This window comes from Protomyctophum bolini (assembly GCF_963924005.1).
Source record: "Protomyctophum bolini genome assembly, chromosome: 6".
NCBI lineage: Eukaryota > Metazoa > Chordata > Actinopteri > Myctophiformes > Myctophidae > Protomyctophum > Protomyctophum bolini.
Genome location: NC_137867.1, coordinates 49391525 through 49412732, shown reverse-complemented (window position 1 = coordinate 49412732; position 21208 = coordinate 49391525). Strand labels below are relative to the sequence as shown.

Genomic DNA, 21208 nt, shown 5'->3' with positions numbered 1-21208 from the left:
GACGACTGCATGGCGAAACGACGGAACACAGAGCGCCTCCTGGTGGGCAGACGGGAGAGAGACAACCACACAGGCAGACATTTAAACACACCTCCAAAGTTCATCCATCTTCGACCGCTTATCCGTAGTCGAGTCGCAGGGGGCAACAGCTCCACCAGAGAGCTCCAGACTTCCCTCTCCTCCAGGGGGCAACAGCTCCACCAGAGAGCTCCAGACTTCCCTCTCCTCCAGGGGGCAACAGCTCCACCAGAGAGCTCCAGACTTCCCTCTCCTCCAGGGGGCAACAGCTCCACCAGAGAGCTCCAGACTTCCCTCTCCTCCAGGGGGCAACAGCTCCACCAGAGAGCTCCAGACTTCCCTCTCCTCCAGGGGGCAACAGCTCCACCAGAGAGCTCCAGACTTCCCTCTCCTCCAGGGGGCAACAGCTCCACCAGAGAGCTCCAGACTTCCCTCTCCTCCAGAGCAACATTAGTGACTTCCTATTCATTTGTATTTTATGATCGCCTTCAAACAAATCAAGCTATCTATGCCAGTGGTTCCCAGGGCGGGGGGGGGGGGGTCCTATCTATGCCAGTGGTTCCCAGGGCGGGGGGGGGGGGGGGGGGGTCCTATCTATGCCAGTGGTTCCCAGGGCGGGGGGGGGGGGGGGTCTATCTATGCCAGTGGTTCCCAGGGCGGGGGGGGGGGGGGGGGGTCTATCTATGCCAGTGGTTCCCAGGGCGGGGGGGGGGGTCCCCTGTGGTTCCCAGGGCGGGGGGGGGGGGGGGTCCCCTGTGGTTCCCAGGGCGGGGGGGGGGGGGGGGTCCCCTGTCCTATCTATGCCAGTGGTTCCCAGGGCGGGGGGGGGGGGGGGTCCCCTGTCCTATCTATGCCAGTGGTTCCCAGGGCGGGGGGGGGGGGGGGTCCCCTGTGGTTCCCAGGGCGGGGGGGGGGGGGGGGGGGTCCCCTGTCCTATCTATGCCAGTGGTTCCCAGGGCGGGGGGGGGGGGGTCCCCTGTGGTTCCCAGGGCGGGGGGGGGGGGGGGGGTCCCCTGTCCTATCTATGCCAGTGGTTCCCAGGGCGGGGGGGGGGGGGGGGTCCCCTGTCCTATCTATGCCAGTGGTTCCCAGGGCGGGGGGGGGGGGGGGTCCCCTGTCCACTATGCCAGTGGTTCCCAGGGCGGGGGGGGGGGGGGGGGGGGGGGGGTCCCCTGTCCTTATCTATGCCAGTGGTTCCCAGGGCGGGGGGGGGGGGGGTCCCCTGTCCTTATCTATGCCAGTGGTTCCCAGGGCGGGGGGGGGGGGGGGTCCCCTGTCCTTATCTATGCCAGTGGTTCCCAGGGCGGGGGGGGGGGGGGGGGGGGGGGGTCCCAGGGCGGGGGGGGGGGGGGGGGGGGGGGTCCCAGGGCGGGGGGGGGGGGGTCCCCTGTCCTATCTATGCCAGTGGTTCCCAGGGCGGGGGGGGGGGGGGGGGGTCCCAGGGCGGGGGGGGGGGGTCCCCTGTCCTATCTATGCCAGTGGTTCCCAGGGCGGGGGGGGGGGGGTCCCCTGTCCTTGACATGAAAACGGGGTCTATGCAATGAGCCAGAAGCAGAACCGTGTCCGTACCATAGACTGTAAAAAATATGGACAAAGCGTTCTCCGGGTCTAACATGAACGTAAAATGAAGCCTGTCAGTCCTTGTATTGTAAGTCGCCATCTTTCTAGATCCGTTTTGGCCCAGCTGGCCCATTGGCTGGCCCAGACAACGAGGCGGGACTTTCCCCCCTTCTTCTCCGTTGGTTTTTATTTTGACTCGAGTGGGAGGGGAATCCCGTTCATAGACTGTAACGGTAGCCACGCCCCTCAGAACATACGCGACTTTATGGTCATTATTTTAATAAATGGGACCATACTTTTCCAAAAAGAATATTATGACATTAGAAATGAGACTTTGAACTAGTGACTGGAAGCAGAAAGTATTCATGACCATGTTTATTAAGGTAATACAGTCTAGGTGAAGTTGGGCCCAAATACATGGACCTCTATGGGGCTATGGGTTTTTCTGGGTCCAATTACAGACAGCGCCACAACAGGCCATTATATGAACTTTCAGGAAATCCCGATTTCCTCAGTGGCTTCACAAAATATCTGTCTGACTAGCTGCCCCCCTGGTCCGTACCTCTCTGGGGTTAGGGTTAGTGTCCAAACCTCTCTGGGGTTAGGGGTTAGTGTCCGTACCTCTCTGGGTTAGGGTTAGTGTCCGTACCTCTCTGGGGTTAGGGTTAGTGTCCGTACCTCTCTGGGGTTAGGGTTAGTGTCCGTACCTCTCTGGGGTTAGGGTTAGTGTCCGTACCTCTCTGGGGTTAGGGTTAGTGTCCGTACCTCTCTGGGGTTAGGGTTAGTGTCCGTACCTCTCTGGGGTTAGGGTTAGTGTCCGTACCTCTCTGGGGTTAGGGTTAGTGTCCGTACCTCTCTGGGGTTAGGGTTAGTGTCCGTACCTCTCTGGGGTCTTGTCCTTCTTGCTCTTCTTGGAGCATCTCACCATCTTGCTGCGGTAGCTGTTCCTCCGGGCCGGGCCGGTCCTGATGGACGTGTTCTCAAAGGGCGTGGTGGAGATGGACACTCTACTGCCACTCTGTGGCGGGGAGGGGGAAGCGTTGGTCACTTTTTTACAATTTCATCAACATCTGTCCTTACACATTTTTCTTTCTATTTGCACTCATCCGGGCATTACGAGGACAAGCCTGGTCTTAAAGGAGAATTCCATGCTAGAAGGCTTTCTTACCTTTATTTGTAGGGGTTGGGCTTTTGCGCTAATTCGCTTATTTCTATCTAAATAAGTAGTAAAGTGTGCCGCTTGGGATACTATGCACTATACGTGCGTGCATGTGCGCGTGTGTGTGTGTGCGTGTGTGTGCGTGCGCTACCTTCAGCAGCAGTTCCACCACCTCCGTGTGGACCAATCCGTGGACAGCCTCTCCGTTGACCTGAGTGATCAGATCTCCTGCTTTCACCCCGGCCTGGTGGGCGGGGCCGCCAGCCTCCACGTTCTGACAGACAGACAGACAGACAGACAGACAGACAGACAGACAGACAGACATCACTAAAATATATTTTTTTATCCCACGATTTTGTAACCCATTTTTCACCCCTGTGTCAATCATCTAATGTGATCCTGGGCTCTACACACCCTCCACCAACCTAGTGGGGGGTGGGGGGGACAAGGGGAGACCAACCTAGTCCCCATATATGGGGGACAAGGAGAGAACCAACCTACTCCCCATATATGGGGGACAAGGGGAGACCAACCTAGTCCCCATATATGGGGGACAAGGGGAGACCAACCTAGTCCCCATATATGGGGGACAAGGGGAGACCAACCTAGTCCCCATATATGGGGGACAAGGGGAGAGCAACCTAGTCCCCATATATGGGGGACAAGGGGAGACCAACCTAGTCCCCATATATGGGGGACAAGGGGAGACCAACCTAGTCCCCATATATGGGGGACAAGGGGAGACCAACCTAGTCCCCATAAATGGGGGACAAGGGGAGAGCAACGGACTTGAACTCATGCTTCCTTCATGCCTGAGTGTCCAAGTTGCTCCTTTACACCTGACAGGGGGGAGTTTCCCTGGTTGGACGTAGCGCGTGGAAGGAACACGTTATTCCAACCAGTTCCTTTCCCCTCCATCAGGCGCCCCGGCTGGCCAGGGGGAGGCAGTTTAGTGACCAGGATTACTGCAGACAGACATCACTAACCCTAACCCCAGACCGCTTGGGGGGGGGGGGGTTCCTGGAACAACATATTTTCAGATGGGGGCCCGGGGGTCCTTGACATAATTATATTGAGCATATTGAGGATATAGAAACATGAGTTTTTTTTTTAAAACAATGAATTTTCTTCGACATCAGGCCTAAATGGGTTAACCCATTCTGGGCGGGAACCCCTTTTGGTGTTGGCATTATGTCATGCTTTAGCTATTGAAAAATAGCAGATCTACAAGCTCGTCACGCGCCACTAATGCACGACATGTTGCTAACACCAAAATGGGTTAACAGTTTGCAGTCCTTTTACCATGGACATGCGTGCAGTTGCACTGAGATACCACCAGAGGGGAGTGAGTGTCCATTACATTATTCACAATAATTTGCCATCCTAAATAAAGGGATGTGAGACTCTGGGATGCAAAGCATCTTTCACCCGTTAAAAGAAAAAAATTGCACCTGTGTGAAGTGAGGGGCGCTCACATACGAGCTTGTGGGTCTGCTATTTTTGAAAAATCGAAGAACGACTGACATAGAAACATAGCTTTTTCAGAAAAATGTCAGGATGTAGAAGACATTTTTAGAATCTGATCTCAGGTCAGAATGGGTTAAAACCAGGGGGGCAGTCAGACAGATATTTTGTGAAGCCACTAAGGAAATTAAAGTTCATATAATGGCCTGTTGTGGCGCTGTCATTGGACCCAGAAAAACCCATAGCCCCATAGAAGTCCATGTATTTGGGCCCAACTTCACCTAGACTGTATTACCTTAATAAACATGGTCATGAATACTTTCTGCTTCCAGTCACTAGTTTAAAGTCTCATTTCTAATGTAATAATATTATTTTTGGAAAATTATGGTCCCATTCATTTTAAAAATGACCATAAAGTCGCGTATGTTCTGAGGGGCGTGGCTACCGTTACAGTCTATGAACGGGATTCCCCACCCACTCGAGTCAAAATAAAAACCAACGGAGAAGAAGGGGGGAAAGTCCCGCCTCATTGTCTGGGCCAGCCAATGGGCCAGCTGGGCCCAAACGGATCTAGAAAGATGGTGACTTACAATACAAGGACTGACAGGCTTCATTTTACGTTCATGTTAGACCCGGGGAACGCTTTGTCCATATTTTTTACAGTCTATGGTTAAAACCAGAATGAACTGCTCACCCAGACCATGTGGTAGACGGTGTAGACGTCGCCGTCACACGCGTACACCCGGATGGCGCGCAGCGTGAACCCGAACTTCTTCCCACAGCTGTGGATGACGATTGGCTGCCGCGGGCTGCTTCTGCTGTTATTGGCCACGCCCCCGAGGGAGGCGGAGTCGCGGCTAGGGGAGGAGTCCCGGGAGGAGGAGGAGGGGTCCGAGGAGAGCGAATAGGGAGAGAGGGCGGGGCTGGCGAGTGGCGACGCCCCAAAGACATCTGGGGGGAAAATGTAGTAGTAGTTATTATATATTTATATATATAGTTATTATATATTTATATATATAGTTATTATATATTTATATTTATATATATAGTTATTATATATTTATATATATATAGTTATTATATATTTATATTTATAGTTATTATATATTTATATATATATCTTTTTTAATCAATAATTTAATAAAATCATGAATTCATATTCAATCCCTATTTTGGGTGAAAATACACAGTATATTATATTTCTTTATTCACAAAAATGTGTTCATGAATAAATCTAAAATCTAACATTTTGGCAATTTTCATGAAAAAAAACAAAAAAACAATCAAATACATTTTCCAAATTGAAAAAGAAGTAGTGAAAATAGCCGATGTGCATTTTTCACTGGTTTGGAGATCAAATATCTCTTTTTGGCTTCGAGAACTTCTTCCACCACTGTGTGTGTTTGTGTGTGTGTGTGTGTGTGTGGACTGTGAGTGCGTGCGTGTGTGCATGCACCTCCCGGGATGGTCAGTGAAAGGCTGCTGGCAGAGACAGACTTGGGGACTTTGGCCCCCGAGGGCCTGTCCCCAGGGGCCTCGGGCCCCGGCCTGTCCCCAGGGGCCTCGGGGCCCGGTCCCTCGGGGCCCGGTCCCTCGGGCCCTGGCCTGTCCCCAGGGGCCTCGGGGCCTGGCCTGTCCCCAGGGGCCTCGGGGCCCGGTCCCTCGGGGTACGGCCTGTCCCCAGGGGCCTCGGGCCCCGGCCTGTCCCCAGGGGCCTCAGGGTCCTGGGCCCCTGGCTCTGCGGCACCGTCAGTCTCGCCCCTCGATGTCAACTGGTTCAAATGCTCCGAGAAACTTCCTAAAAGTTAGGACAGAAAACGAGGCATTTGTTTAATAATCAGAGTACTGTATATTTCCGAATAGTTTAAAAGGATCGGGGGGGGGGGGGGGCAGGAGGGGGCAGTAGGGGGCAGGAGGGGGGCAGAAGGGGGCAGGAGGGGGGCAAAGACAGAACAAGAAACAAACAGAGACAGGTCACAATGTAATATTTCTTTCTACGCCGTCTTCTTTTTACCAGAGAGCGTGGCTCCGCTGTGCGTGCTGCCGGGAGTGGTGGCATCGTGGAGAAGATCTCCCAAAGACAAGGAGGTCTCCTCACCTCCTCCCAGAGACAAGGAGGTCTCCTCACCTCCTCCCAGAGACAAGGAGGTCTCCTCACCTCCTCCCAGAGACAAGGAGGTCTCCTCACCTCCTCCCAAAGAGAAGGAGGCCTCCTCACCTCCTCCCAGAGACAAGGAGGTCTCCTCACCTCCTCCCAGAGACAAGGAGGTCTCCTCACCTCCTCCTCCCAGAGAGAAGGAGGTCTCCTCACCTCCTCCCAAAGAGAAGGAGGTCTCCTCACCTCCTCCAAGAGAGAAGGAGGTCTCCTCACCTCCTCCTCCCAGAGAGAAGGAGGTCTCCTCACCTCCTCCCAGAGAGAAGGAGACCTCCTCACCTCCTCCCAGAGAGAACGAGGTCTCCTCACCTCCTCCCAGAGAGAAGGAGGTGGTCTCCTCACCTCCTCCCAGAGAGAAGGAGGTCTTACTGCAGGACGACTCCTCCCCTTCGCTCTCGGCCGAGATGGAGAACTTTGGCAGGCTCTGAGGGGGGCCCTGAGGAGGGGGGCCCTGAGGAGGGGGGGCCTGAGGAGGCCCCGGGCCCTGGCCAGTCGCCTCGCTGTCCGATGGCCTGAAAAACACAAGGGGATGATCGATGAAAATCTTTCGTTGACTATACAATTTTTTTCATGGAACAAAAACTAAAAATAAACTAAGCTATGATGACTTAATGAAGGCATAATAAAACTCCAGTTTTAGGTAATAAGGTGACCACCGAAAACTACAACATGACGTCACTGAGCCGCGGTGGTAAGAGCCTCACCGCTCACCCAAACACACCTCTCTGTTTTTACTAAAACTACAACATGACGTCACTGAGCCGCGGTGGTAAGAGACTCACCGCTCACCCAAACACACCTCTCTGTTTTTACAAAAACTACAACATGACGTCACTGAGCCGCGGTGGTGAGAGACTCACCGCTCACCCCAAACACATCTCTCTGTTTTTACTAAAACTACAACATGACGTCACTGAGCTGCGGTGGTGAGAGACTCACCGCTCACCCCAAACACACCTCTCTGTTTTTACTAAAACTACAACATGACGTCACTGAGCCGCGGTGGTAAGAGACTCACCGCTCACCTAAACACACCTCTCTGTTTTTACAAAAACTACAACATGACGTCACTGAGCCGCGGTGGTAAGAGCCTCACCGCTCACCCAAACACACCTCTCTGTTTTTACTAAAACTACAACATGACGTCACTGAGCCGCGGTGGTGAGAGACTCACCGCTCACCCTAAACACATCTCTCTGTTTTTACTAAAACTACAACATGACGTCACTGAGCCGCGGTGGTGAGAGACTCACCGCTCACCCCAAACACACCTCTCTGTTTTTACAAAAACTACAACATGACGTCACTGAGCCGCGGTGGTAAGAGACTCACCGCTCACCCAAACACACCTCTCTGTTTTTACTAAAACTACAACATGACGTCACTGAGCCGCGGTGGTGAGAGACTCACCGCTCACCCAAACACACCTCTCTGTTTTTACTAAAACTACAACATGACGTCACTGAGCCGCGGTGGTAAGAGACTCACCGCTCACCCCAAACACACCTCTCTGTTTTTACAAAAACTACAACATGACGTCACTGAGCCGCGGTGGTAAGAGACTCACCGCTCACCCAAACACATCTCTGTTTTTACTAAAACTACAACATGACGTCACTGAGCCGCGGTGGTAAGAGACTCACCGCTCACCCCAAACACATCTCTCTGTTTTTACTAAAACTACAACATGACGTCACTGAGCCGCGGTGGTAAGAGACTCACCGCTCACCCAAACACACCTCTCTGTTTTTACTAAAACTACAACATGACGTCACTGAGCCGCGGTGGTGAGAGACTCACCGCTCACCCCAAACACACCTCTCTGTTTTTACTAAAACTACAACATGACGTCACTGAGCCGCGGTGGTAAGAGACTCACCGCTCACCCCAAACACATCTCTCTGTTTTTACTAAAACTACAACATGACGTCACTGAGCCGCGGTGGTAAGAGACTCACCGCTCACCCCAAACACATCTCTCTGTTTTTACTAAAACTACAACATGACGTCACTGAGCCGCGGTGGTAAGAGACTCACCGCTCACCCCAAACACATCTCTTTACTAAAACTACAACATGACGTCACTGAGCCGCAGTGGTAAGAGACTCACCGCTCACCCCAAACACACCTCTCTGTTTTTACTAAAACTACAACATGACGTCACTGAGCCGCGGTGGTGAGAGACTCACCGCTCACCCCAAACACACCTCTCTGTTTTTTTTTTAATATATATTTTTTATCCCACGATTTTGTAACCCATTTTTCACCCCTGTGTCAATCATCTACTGTGATCCTGGGCTCTACACACCCTCCACCAACCTAGTCCCCATATATGGGGGACAAGGGGAGAGCAACGGACTTGAACTCATGCTTCCTTCATGCCTGAGTGTCCAAGTTGCTCCTTTACACCTGACAGGGGGGAGTTTCCCTGGTTGGACGTAGCGCGTGGAAGGAACACGTTATTCCAACCAGTTCCTTTCCCCTCCATCAGGCGCCCCGGCTGGCCAGGGGGAGGCAGTTTAGAGACCAGGATTACTGCATGTTTTTGTGAGGGTATCTACCCTATAGGGGACACGGGGAGAACATGCAAACTCCACACAGAAAGGCCCTTTCGCCAACTCCGCCTTCGGGTATGGGCACTGATGACGCGGAGGAGGAAACACGCCGCCAGCACCCACAGCGTCCCGAGTCTCTGTTTTTACTAAAACTACAACATGACGTCACTGAGCCGCGGTGGTAAGAGACTCACCGCTCACCCCAAACACATCTCTCTGTTTTTACTAGAACTACAACATGACGTCACTGAGCCGCGGTGGTGAGAGACTCACCACTCACCCCAAACACATCTCTCTGTTTTTACTAAAACTACAACATGACGTCACTGAGCCGCGGTGGTAAGAGACTCACCGCTCACCCAAACACACCTCTCTGTTTTTACTAAAACTACAACATGACGTCACTGAGCCGCGGTGGTAAGAGACTCACCGCTCACCCCAAACACATCTCTCTGTTTTTACTAGAACTACAACATGACGTCACTGAGCCGCGGTGGTAAGAGACTCACCGCTCACCCTAAACACATCTCTCTGTTTTTACTAAAACTACAACATGACGTCACTGAGCCGCGGTGGTGAGAGACTCACCGCTCACCCCAAACACATCTCTCTGTTTTTACTCACCATCGTTTCAGTGGTCACCTTATCACCTGAAACTGGACAATGAATGGGCCCATTTTGGACTGTGGCCAATTCTAAAAACGCTGTATAAAATCCTCACCCAAGTTTTCTGAAATACTGTAATTGTTGACTACTGTACAAATACTGCACAGAACCCCCAAGATGGGTTATAATACCAAAAGGGGTTCCCGCCCAGAATGGGTTAAGACTACAGGTCCCACTCCTCACAGCACCCACTTTGAGAGACCCTAGACTAACTAGACTAAAATGTTAGGAAGGGACTATAGTGGACAAGAGATCCAGTATAAGTCCTTTCACAATTAGTTGCATGGTGAAAATAGCCGATCTACAAGCTCACAACGCGTCGCAGTGCGACACGTTGTGAGCTTGTAGATCGGCTATTTTCATTACGACGGCATCAAGGCCCGCCGGAACACATGTCGTTCGACTAAAATCGACTGTAGATTTAGTCGACAAAAATCTCATGATATTTAGTCGACTAAAATCTAGACTAAACACTAAAACGTTAAACTAAATGAAAGCTATTCAAGAGAAAAACCCACACTGGCATGCACGTACGTTTGGAGGAAGTCAGGAGTCCAGCTGAGGGGTCCCACGGTCAGGGAGTCCACGGTCAGGGATCCCACGGACAGAGAGTCCACGGTCAGCGGGCTGTCACCTTTCGTCTCTTCTGTGTCTCCGTTCTCCTCCAGGAGACCTCGGGACAGGTCAATGCTGCTGTACACCTAAAGATAGGAAGATAGGACAGGTCAATGCTGCTGTACACCTAAAGATAGGAAGATAGGACAGGTCAATGCTGCTGTACACCTAGAAGATAGGAAGATAGGACAGGTCAATGCTGCTGTACACCTAGAAGATAGGAAGATAGGACAGGTCAATGCTGCTGTACACCTAGAAGATAGGAAGATAGGACAGGTCAATGCTGCTGTACACCTAGAAGATAGGAAGATAGGACAGGTCAATGCTGCTGTACACCTAGAAGATAGGATTACAACTTGTCCAAAATGCAGCAGCCAGAGTTTTAACTAGAACTAAGATGAGAGAACATATTACTCCAGTTTTGGCTTCACTGGCTTCCGGTTGTTTTTAGGATTGATTTTTAAATTATTTTACTTGTGTATAAAGCTCTCAATGGTCTCGCACCTTCCTACAACCTACATGACTGCCTGCCTAAATATGTCCCAAACCGCCCCCTAAGGTCTTCCTCTGCTGGCCTGCTCGCTTTGCCTAAAGAAATGGCAACTGAAAAAATACGGGGAAGCAGCTTTTTGATTCTAGGGGCCGTCGGCGTGGAACAAACTCCCACTGTACCTTCGACAGGCAGCGTGTGTGTGTGTGTACCTTAGAGAAGCGGTGTGAACAGGAGGAGAACTGTGTGTGTGTGTGTGTGTGTGTACCTTAGAGAAGCGGTGTGAACAGGAGGAGAACTGTGTGTGTGTGTGTGTGTGTGTGTGTGTGTGTGTGCGTGCCTTAGAGAAGCGGTGTGAACAGGAGGAGAACTGTGTGTGTGTGTGTGTGTGTGTGTGTGTGTGTGTGCGTGCCTTAGAGAAGCGGTGTGAACAGGAGGAGAACTGTGTGTGTGTGTGTGTGTGTGTGTGTGTGTGTGTGTGCGTGCCTTAGAGAAGCGGTGTGAACAGGAGGAGAACTGTGTGTGTGTGTGTGTGTGTGTGTGTGTGTGTGTGTGCGTGCCTTAGAGAAGCGGTGTGAACAGGAGGAGAACTGTGTGTGTGTGTGTGTGTGTGTGTGTGTGTGCGTGCCTTAGAGAAGCGGTGTGAACAGGAGGAGAACTGTGTGTGTGTGTGTGTGTGTGTGTGTGTGTGTGTGTGTGTGTGCGTGCCTTAGAGAAGCGGTGTGAACAGGAGGAGAACTGTGTGTGTGTGTGTGTGTGTGTGTGTGTGTGTGTGTGTGTGCGTGCCTTAGAGAAGCGGTGTGAACAGGAGGAGAACTGTGTGTGTGTGTGTGTGTGTGTGTGTGTGTGCGTGCCTTAGAGAAGCGGTGTGAACAGGAGGAGAACTGCCTCAGTTCAACGTTGATATCTTCATCGTTGGCGTCTCCCTCCTCCTCCTCCGTCTCCAGGTGGTCGTAGCGCTCCGAGCGAGCTGATTGGACAGACAATTCAATTCATGTTAGGTCTTCTAAAATCCCGACCTGAGAAACCTCACGGTTCTACTGTATATTCTACTGTATATCAGTGGTGCTCAATATTTCATCAGGGTCCATTTGGTTCCAAACTATCATGTAGTTCCTCAGACTATGAACTCACAGTCAAAGTAACTTGTATCGTCCTCAGACTATGAACTTACAGTCAAAGTAACTTGTATCGTCCTCAGACTCCAGCTGAGGGATGAACTCTGCTTTCTGTCTCAGCAGGCTGTTCCAGTCCAGGTTGTGGAAGAACGGGTGGTGTTTCACCTCCGCAGCGCCTCCTAGTGGAGAGACAACATGACGACGCTTTAGAGAATCCATGTGAGTGAAGTCAGTTGTCATGGAGTTCATGATCCCTCCCCAATAAAGTACTTTATTTATGTAAAAAAGGTAAGAAATGCCATTGCATGACTGTGTGTGTGTGTGTGTGTGTGTGTGTGTGTGTGTGTGTGTGTGTGTGTGGCCATGACATCACTCTCTCGCACGCACACACACACACACACACACACACACACACACACACACACACACACACACACACACACACACACACACACACACACACACACACACACACACACACACACACACACACACACACACACACACACACACACACACACACACACACACACACACACACACACACACACACACACACACCAGTCATTCAATCATTGTCTCTGCTAATCAGTAGCGGCTCTAGGTGATGTTGGTTGGAGGGGCTGCCTAAGAAATCTTATGCTACGGGCCAATATACGATAGTATTATGCTGATTGATTGATTGATTGATTGATTGATTTATTAACAGTTTGCAGAATTACAGTACAACTCAATACAAAAACATGCTATCCATTGTTCACCCTATACTACAGCATGTTCACAGAATACTGGTCTCTACAGCAACAACAGCATCAGCATCACATTCCACAACAACCCAGTACCCATGCAGTGCTACTCAGAAAGTCTATTACACTATGCTACCCAACTAGTTCAACCTGCAGCAATAGCATCATATTCCAGATATCAAAGTACAGCAATGACACTACTACATGACTACAGGCCTATACAATTGTTACAGCAAATGCTCCACAACAACAGAAGTGCATCATGCCCACAACCAGGGGGGCAGTCAGACAGATATTTTGTGAAGCCACTATGGAAATGAAAGTTCATATAATGGCCTGTTGTGGCGCTGTCTGTCATTGGGCTCAAAAAAACCCATAGCCCCATAGAAGTCCATGTATTTGGGCCCAACTTCACCTAGACTGTATTACCTTAATAAACATGGTCATGAATACTTTTTGCTTCCAGTCACTAGTTTAAAGTCTCATTTCTAATGTCATAATATTCTTTTAGGAAAATTATGGTCCCATTTATTAAAAAAATGACCATAAAGTCGCGCATGTTCTGAGGGGCGTGGCTACCGTTACAGTCTATGAACGGGAACCCCCACCCACTCGAGTCAAAATAAAAACCAACAAAGAAGAAGGGGGGAAGTCCCGCCTTGTTGTCTGGGCCAGCCAATGGCCAGCTGGGCCCAAACGGATCTAGAAAGATGGCGACTTCCATTGCAAGGACTGACAGGCTTCATTTTACGTTCATGTTAGACCCGCGGAACGCTTTGTCCATATTTTTTACAGTCTATGCCCACAACAAACACTCCACTGAACATAGTTTGTATTTGTATGTACAGATAGCTGCTCTTATACTGTCATTAATAATAGAGCGCTGCAGTCCCGCCCCCTCTCAGAAAAGCGAGTGGCCCAGGAAATGAGACCCCAACGCATTCTCCCATCGGCACTTCTAATATCATTTATTTAAAGACTGTTACGCCGCGGACAAAGCCAATTCGGATCGTGACAAATCATGACAATGAACACAATGTTTTGGGGCCGATCAAATAATTTATAAGACGAAAAACAAAACAAATAGTGTTGTCTCCTGACTTTCTTTTCTTCTTTCTAATGATTTGATCGGCCCCAAAACATTGTGTTCATTGTCATGATTTGTCACGATCCGAATTGGCTTTGTCCGCGGCGTAACCGTCTTTAAATAAATTATATTAGAAGTGCCGATGGGAGAATGCGTTGGGGTCTCATTTCCTGGGCCACTCGTTTTTCTGAGAGGGGGCGGGACTGCAGCGCTCTATAACAGTACACATGCACGGACGCATGCACGCACACACGCACGCGTCGGTGCCGTTTCGAAACAAGCAACTTGCAAGGCACACACACATGCACGCACGTGCACACGCACACGGCTCCGAAACAACACTAACACAGCCTCTCTCTCTCTCTCTCTCTTCCCAACTCAATGAGAGCTCGAGCCACTTTCAATGCGATTAAACCAGCGATTATGTTTCTTAAGTTTGTGAGATGAATGAAGCAGACCACTCTACCTTACATTGACACCTGACATTAAACTGTACTTTGGTTGATATTTTGTTTGTTGGTTTAATGCCGTGTATGTGTGTGTATGTACAGTACGTGCACCTACCTGTGTGTGTGTGTGTGTGTGTGTGTGTGTGTGTGTGTGTAGGTGCGTGTACCTGTGTGTGTGTGTGTGTGTGTGTGTGTACCTGTGTGTGTGTGTGTGTGTGTAGGTGCGTGTACCTGTGTGTGTGTGTGTGTGTGTACGTGCGTGTACCTGTGTGTGTGTGTGTGTGTGTGTGTGTACCTGTGTGTGTGTGTGTGTGTACGTGCGTGTACCTGTGTGTGTGTTTGTGTGTGTGTGTGTACCTGTGTGTGTGTGTGTGTGTGTGTGTGTGTACGTGCGTGTACCTGTGTGTGTGTGTGTGTGTGTGTGTGTGTGTACCTGTGTGTGTGTGTGTGTGTGTGTGTGTGTGTGTGTGTGTACGTGCGTGTACCTGTGTGTGTGTGTGTGTGTGTGTATGTACCTGTGTGTGTGTGTACGTGCGTGTACCTGTGCCCATCCTCTCCATGGGGTTCTGTCTCAGCAGCAGGGTGATTAGCTCCATGCTGTCACCAGGGGGCGCCTCCTCCCCGTCAGGCCAGTTTATCTCATCTGAGAAACACATCAACTACCACACTCCGTTATGCTAATCTAAATGGACCAGTAAGACGCGCAAACGCGGGAAGCGAACGCAGCTGAGACCCTGCAGATCATGTCTGTCTGTCTGTCTGTCCCGCTGTTACTGTATATGTGGACCTGGCCCCTTTTGTGCCCATATATGGAGCTGAGTGGACCTGGCCCCTTTTGTGCCCATATATGGAGCTGAGTGATTGCTGATGCAACACACTCCATATTTGGATAGCGGGACAGACAGACAGACACACAGACATGATCTGCTAGGTCTCATAGTAAGTGCTCACTGAATTCGCAACAACAATGACACACGCATGTCATTAACAACTCATTAACTGCCAGGTGGAACCAAGGGGCCAGCGAGGCACTCCAACGTTGAAGCGCTGCAGGGCCCCTAGTGGTAAGAGGAAGGACTGCAGGCGGACCCGTGGATTCATGACGAGGAAACCCCCCCCCCCCCCCCCCCCGTGAAGCAGCTGGGCTTTATAACGTTGAGCGCTCGGTTGCACTTCCGCATTTGGACCACCAACATTTGGAGGTCCAATGCGGAAATGCGCCCCCCCAAAAGGCGGAAGTAGACGGTCCCTTCCGGGTGCTTCAAAACGCCACTGAGCAGCGGAGCTTCGCACCAGATCAGTCTCTATCCTTTTTGCGAACGCAGTGACCACTTACTATGAGACCTAGCAGATCATGTCTGTCTGTCTGTCTGTCTGTCTGTCTGTCCCGCTATCCAAATATGGAGTGTGTTGCATCAGTAATCACTCAGCTCCATATATGGGCACAAAAGGGGCCAGGTCCACTCAGCTCCATATATGGGCACAAAAGGGGCCAGGTCCACATATACAGTAACAGCGGGACAGACACACAGACAGACACACAGACAGACACACAGACAGACAGACAGACAGACATGATCTGCAGGGTCTCAGCTGCGTTCGCTTCCCGCGTTTGCGCGTCTTACTGGTAATACTCTATGGGTGGAACAAGTGCCGCCTCCGTTGTGCATCTGCCCCTCCCCCCCCCCCCCCCTTTTTTATCCTTTTTAACGTGTTTAAACCTCCCGGCCGTTGCTTTAGTTTGTTCCCGACATTCTGTTGTCGATTCAATCACTGTGTTTTGTTTACGAGCTTGTAAGGTCTGCTATTTCGAAGAACCACTGACATAGAGAAACATGGGCTTTTTCAGAAAACTGTCAGGATGTAGAAGAACATTTTTAGAATCTGATCTCAGGTCAGAATGAGTTAAGAAAGAAATAAATAAAAAGGTTTGAGAACTGACCGCTGATGACCTGTCCGAACAGCTCCTCTGGCGTGTCTCCGAAGAACGGCACACATCCTACCAGGAACTCATAGAGGATGATCCCCATGGCCCACCAGTCCACCGGTTTACCGTAACCCTGACGGAGGATGACCTCTGGAGCGATGTACTCTGGGGTCCCACACACCTAGAGACACACACACACACACACACACACACACACAGGGAGAGCGAGAGAGACACACCGGTTTACCATAACCCTGACGTAGGATGAGCTCTGGACAGGTTTGAGGAGAACGGTTTGCGGAGCGGTCTTGATATCGGAAGGTCGCTTATAGTTCGTATCCCCGGACCGGCACGTTAAAATTACCACCGCTGAAGTGCCCTTTGAGCAAGGCATTGAACCCCTACCATGAAATGTTCTATGAGCACTAGGACCTGGCTGTAAACAAGTTCTTGAGCTTAGTCCAGTTACCCTGGGTAAACATAGTACCTTTCCTTAGTCCAGTTACCTTGGGTAAACATAGTACCTTTCCTTAGTCCAGTTACCCTGGGTAAACATAGTACCTTTCCTTTCCTTAGTCCAGTTACCCTGGGTAAACATAGTACCTTTCCTTTCCTTAGTCCAGTTACCCTGCAGGGTAAACATAGTACCTTTCCTTTCCTTAGTCCAGTTACCCTGGGTAAACATAGTACCTTTCCTTTCCTTAGTCCAGTTACCCTGGGTAAACATAGTACCTTTCCTTTCCTTAGTCCAGTTACCCTGGGTAAACATAGTACCTTTCCTTTCCTTCCTCAGTGTGAATGGCCCCGGTTAGCTGCAGGGGTCAATAGGGGTCGTACTGCATAGAGACACACACACACAGTCAGTCATTGGAGCGTTGTACACGCACCGCTCAGAAACATGAATAACAAACAAGGTTACCTGTTTGTCGGAGAACTCCCGGGCGTCCTTCTCGATGTGTCCCTCGTACAGGTTGGTGGTCATGTTCATCAGGCCCACCTTGGACAGCCCGAAGTCTGTCAGCTTGATGTGACCCATGGACGTCACCAGGAGACTGGGAGAGAGACATAGAGACACAGAGAGAGAGAGAGAGAGAGAGAGAGAGAGAGAGAGCTTGATGTTTGAGGTCTAATAAGTAGGGCTTTCACTTCTAGTGATTTTTACTAGTTTTTTAACTACCTATTAAGTATAACATATATGTAAAAATATAATTCTTTATGATAGTTGTACACAAAACTGTGTACAACTATCATAAATGTACACAATATGTACTCACTTATTCATGTATCATGAATGTACACAAAACTGTGTACATTCTTGACTATAATCTAGCATTCTAGCTGATTTTGAGGCCTACAAAAACGAAGACGCCTTTTTTTCTTATCAACTAGTCCCAACAAGGTCAACTAGTGGATTTACTAGTGGACTAGTTGAATAGTGGACTAGTTGAATAGTGGACTAGTTGAATAGTGGACTAGTTGAATAAAGCCCTAATCTCTAGAGGGACGTACTTTGAGGTCTGATAACAGATCTCTAGAGGGACGTACTTTGAGGTCTAATAACAGATCTCTAGAGGGACGTACTTTGAGGTCTAATAACAGATCTCTAGAGGGACGTACTTTGAGGTCTAATAACAGATCTCTAGAGGGACGTACTTTGAGGTCTAATAACAGATCTCTAGAGGGACGTACTTTGAGGTCTAATAACAGATCTCTAGAGGGACGTACTTTGAGGTCTGATAACAGATCTCTAGAGGGACGTACTTTGAGGTCTAATAACAGATCTCTAGAGGGACGTACTTTGAGGTCTGATAACAGATCTCTAGAGGGACGTACTTTGAGGTCTAATAACAGATCTCTAGAGGGACGTACTTTGAGGTCTAATAACAGATCTCTAGAGGGACGTACTTTGAGGTCTGATAACAGATCTCTAGAGGGACGTACTTTGAGGTCTAATAACAGATCTCTAGAGGGACGTACTTTGAGGTCTAATAACAGATCTCTAGAGGGACATACTTTGAGGTCTAATAACAGATCTCTAGAGGGACGTACTTGTCCGGTTTGAGGTCGCGGTGGACGATGCCATAGTTGTGGAGGTACTCCAGAGCCAGGACGGTTTCTGCGAAGTACATCCGGGTCATGTCCACCGGGAGAGGACCCATGTTCTTTAGCAGGGTGGCGCAGTCCCCTCCTGGTGGCGCACACACACACACACACACACACACACACACAGAGACACACACACGCACACACACACAGACAGACACACACACACGGACACACAGAGACACACACACACACACACACACACACACCACAAGTGTTAATTTTGTCGACCGTGGACTGCCTTTTCGAGGAAGCAATCTGATTGGTTGAAACAGCCTTCTAGCCGTGGTTCAAACGAGCACCACTACACCACAGCTAATCAAAACAGATAATTCAGCTGCTCTGTTCTCCCAGAGCGCTAGCAGACTGGGTGGCTAGGCTATAGCTAGTTTCTGTTCTCCCAGAGCGCTAGCAGACTGGGTGGCTATAGGCTATAGCTAGTTTCTGTTCTCCCAGAGCGCTAGCAGACTGGGTGGCTAGGCTATAGCTAGTTTCTGTTCTCCCAGAGCGCTAGCAGACTGGGTGGCTACGCTAGCTAGTTTCTGTTCTCCCAGAGCGCTAGCAGACTGGGTGGCTATAGGCTATAGCTAGTTTCTGTTCTCCCAGAGCGCTAGCAGACTGGGTGGCTAGGCTATAGCTAGTTTCTGTTCTCCCAGAGCGCTAGCAGACTGGGTGGCTACGCTAGCTAGTTTCTGTTCTCCCAGAGCGCTAGCAGACTGGGTGGCTACGCTAGCTAGTTTCTGTTCTCCCAGAGCGCTAGCAGACTGGGTGGCTATGCTAGCTAGTTTCTGTTCTCCCAGAGCGCTAGCACTAGCAGACTGGGTGGCTAGGCTAGCTAGTTTCTTGGGACATTTTTTGGTCGTAGTGACTACATCTGTCATTAAATAAATATGTTTTTTCAGCGATTTTCTTAGTTTTAAGGGTAACTTTTGTAGAATTGCAATATTACACTCGAGGGTGTGGTTTAACGTGATTATTGCCACTTCAGTGATGCTTGCGGAACTCGCCTCCGTCTCGTTGCTGACCGCATCCCTGTCGTGGCAATAATCACTCAGTAGAGTCGCTGCTTCTTCGCCTGGAAAGGAGCCAGCTGAGGTCATTACTGACCTTCCACATGACTCCATGACCATGCAATGGTCACCCAGAGGTCATACAGGTCACCCAGGTCACCCAGAGGTCACCCAGAGGTCATACAGGTCACCCAGAGGTCATACTAACCCTCAACATACTCCATGACCATGCAGAGGTGTCTGCGGGTCTGGAAGGAGCAGAACATGGAGACCACGAAGGGGTTCTCAGCGAAGGTCAGGATGTCTCTCTCTACGAAGGCCTGTTGGATCTGGTTCCGAAGGATCAGGTTCTGCTTGTTGATCTTCTTCATGGCGAAGCGCTGCTTGGTCTCCTTGTGGCGGACCAGGTACACTGCACTGTGGAAGAGATATACATTAATACAATACAATAACAGTATAGCCAGGTACACTGCACTGTGGAAGACATATACATTAATACAATACAATAACAGTATAGCCAGGTACACTGCACTGTGGAAGACATATACATTAATACAATACAATAACAGTATAACCAGGTGCACTGCACTGTGGAAGAGATATACATTAATACAATACAATAACAGTATAACCAGGTGCACTGCACTGTGGAGGAGATATACATTAATACAATACAATAACAGTATAACCAGGTACACTGCACTGTGGAAGAGATATACATTAATACAAGACAATACAATAACAGTATAACCAGGTACACTGCACTGTGGAAGGGATATACATTAATACAATACAATAACAGTATAACCAGGTACACTGCACTGTGGAAGAGATATACATTATTACAATACAATAACAGTATAACCAGGTACACTGCACTGTGGAAGAGATATACATTAATACAATACAATAACAGTATAACCAGGTGCACTGCACTGTGGAAGAGATATACATTAATACAATACAATAACAGTATAACCAGGTGCACTGCACTGTGGAAGAGATATACATTAATACAATACAATAACAGTATAACCAGGTACACTGCACTGTGGAAGAGATATACATTAATACAATACAATAACAGTATAACCAGGTACACTGCACTGTGGAAGGGATATACATTAATACAATACAATAACAGTATAACCAGGTACACTGCACTGTGGAAGGGATATACATTAATACAATACAATAACAGTATAACCAGGTACACTGCACTGTGGAAGAGATATACATTAATACAAGACAATACAATAACAGTATAACCAGGTGCACTGCACTGTGGAAGAGATATACATTAATACATTACAATAACAGTATAACCAGGTGCACTGCACTGTGGAAGAGATATACATTAATACAATACAATAACAGTATAACCAGGTACACTGCACTGTGGAGGAGATATACATTAATACAATACAATAACAGTATAAACAGGTGCACTGCACTGTGGAAGAGATATACATTAATACAATACAATAACAGTATAACCAGGTGCACTGCACTGTGGAAGAGATATACATTAATACAATACAATAACAGTATAACCAGGTACACTGCACTGTGGAAGAGATATACATTAATACAATACAATAACAGCATAACCAGGTACACTGCACTGTGGAAGGGATATACATTAATACAATACAATAACAGTATAACCAGGTACACTGCACTGTGGAAGAGATATACATTAATACAATACAATAACAGTATAACCAGGTGCACTGCACTGTGGAAGGGATATACATTAATACAATACAATACAATAACAGTATAACCAGGTACACTGACTGCACTGTGGAAGGGATATACATTAATACAATACAATAACAGTATAACCAGGTACACTGCACTGTGGAAGAGATATACATTAATACAAGACAATAACAGTATAACCAGGTGCACTGCACTGTGGAAGAGATATACATTAATACAATACAATACAATACAATAACAGTATAACCAGGTGCACTGCACTGTGGAAGAGATATACATTAATACAATACAATACAATACAATAACAGTATAACCAGGTACACTGCACTGTGGAGGAGATATACATTAATACAATACAATA

The 21208-nt window shown here is 49.0% G+C and overlaps 1 protein-coding gene across 1 annotated transcript in view; it reads right to left on the bottom strand.

Moving 5' to 3' along the window:
* The window catches only part of LOC308317083 (uncharacterized protein), a gene marked incomplete at its 3' end in the record, with an annotated part of 110115 nt that overhangs the window by 8829 nt on the left and 80078 nt on the right, over positions 1-21208 (bottom strand). Inside the window, exons 16-29 of the mRNA XM_080765874.1 lie at positions 19331-19539; positions 18059-18197; positions 16929-17061; positions 16025-16190; positions 14624-14725; positions 11857-11979; positions 11537-11652; positions 10112-10278; positions 6216-6868; positions 5658-5999; positions 4896-5152; positions 2889-3011; positions 2460-2596; positions 4-39 (exon numbers count right to left, since the gene is read on the bottom strand). Of these exons, the coding sequence (XP_080622000.1) occupies positions 4-39; positions 2460-2596; positions 2889-3011; positions 4896-5152; positions 5658-5999; positions 6216-6868; positions 10112-10278; positions 11537-11652; positions 11857-11979; positions 14624-14725; positions 16025-16190; positions 16929-17061; positions 18059-18197; positions 19331-19539 (2703 nt within the window). The remainder of the gene's footprint in view (positions 1-3; positions 40-2459; positions 2597-2888; positions 3012-4895; positions 5153-5657; positions 6000-6215; positions 6869-10111; positions 10279-11536; positions 11653-11856; positions 11980-14623; positions 14726-16024; positions 16191-16928; positions 17062-18058; positions 18198-19330; positions 19540-21208) is intronic.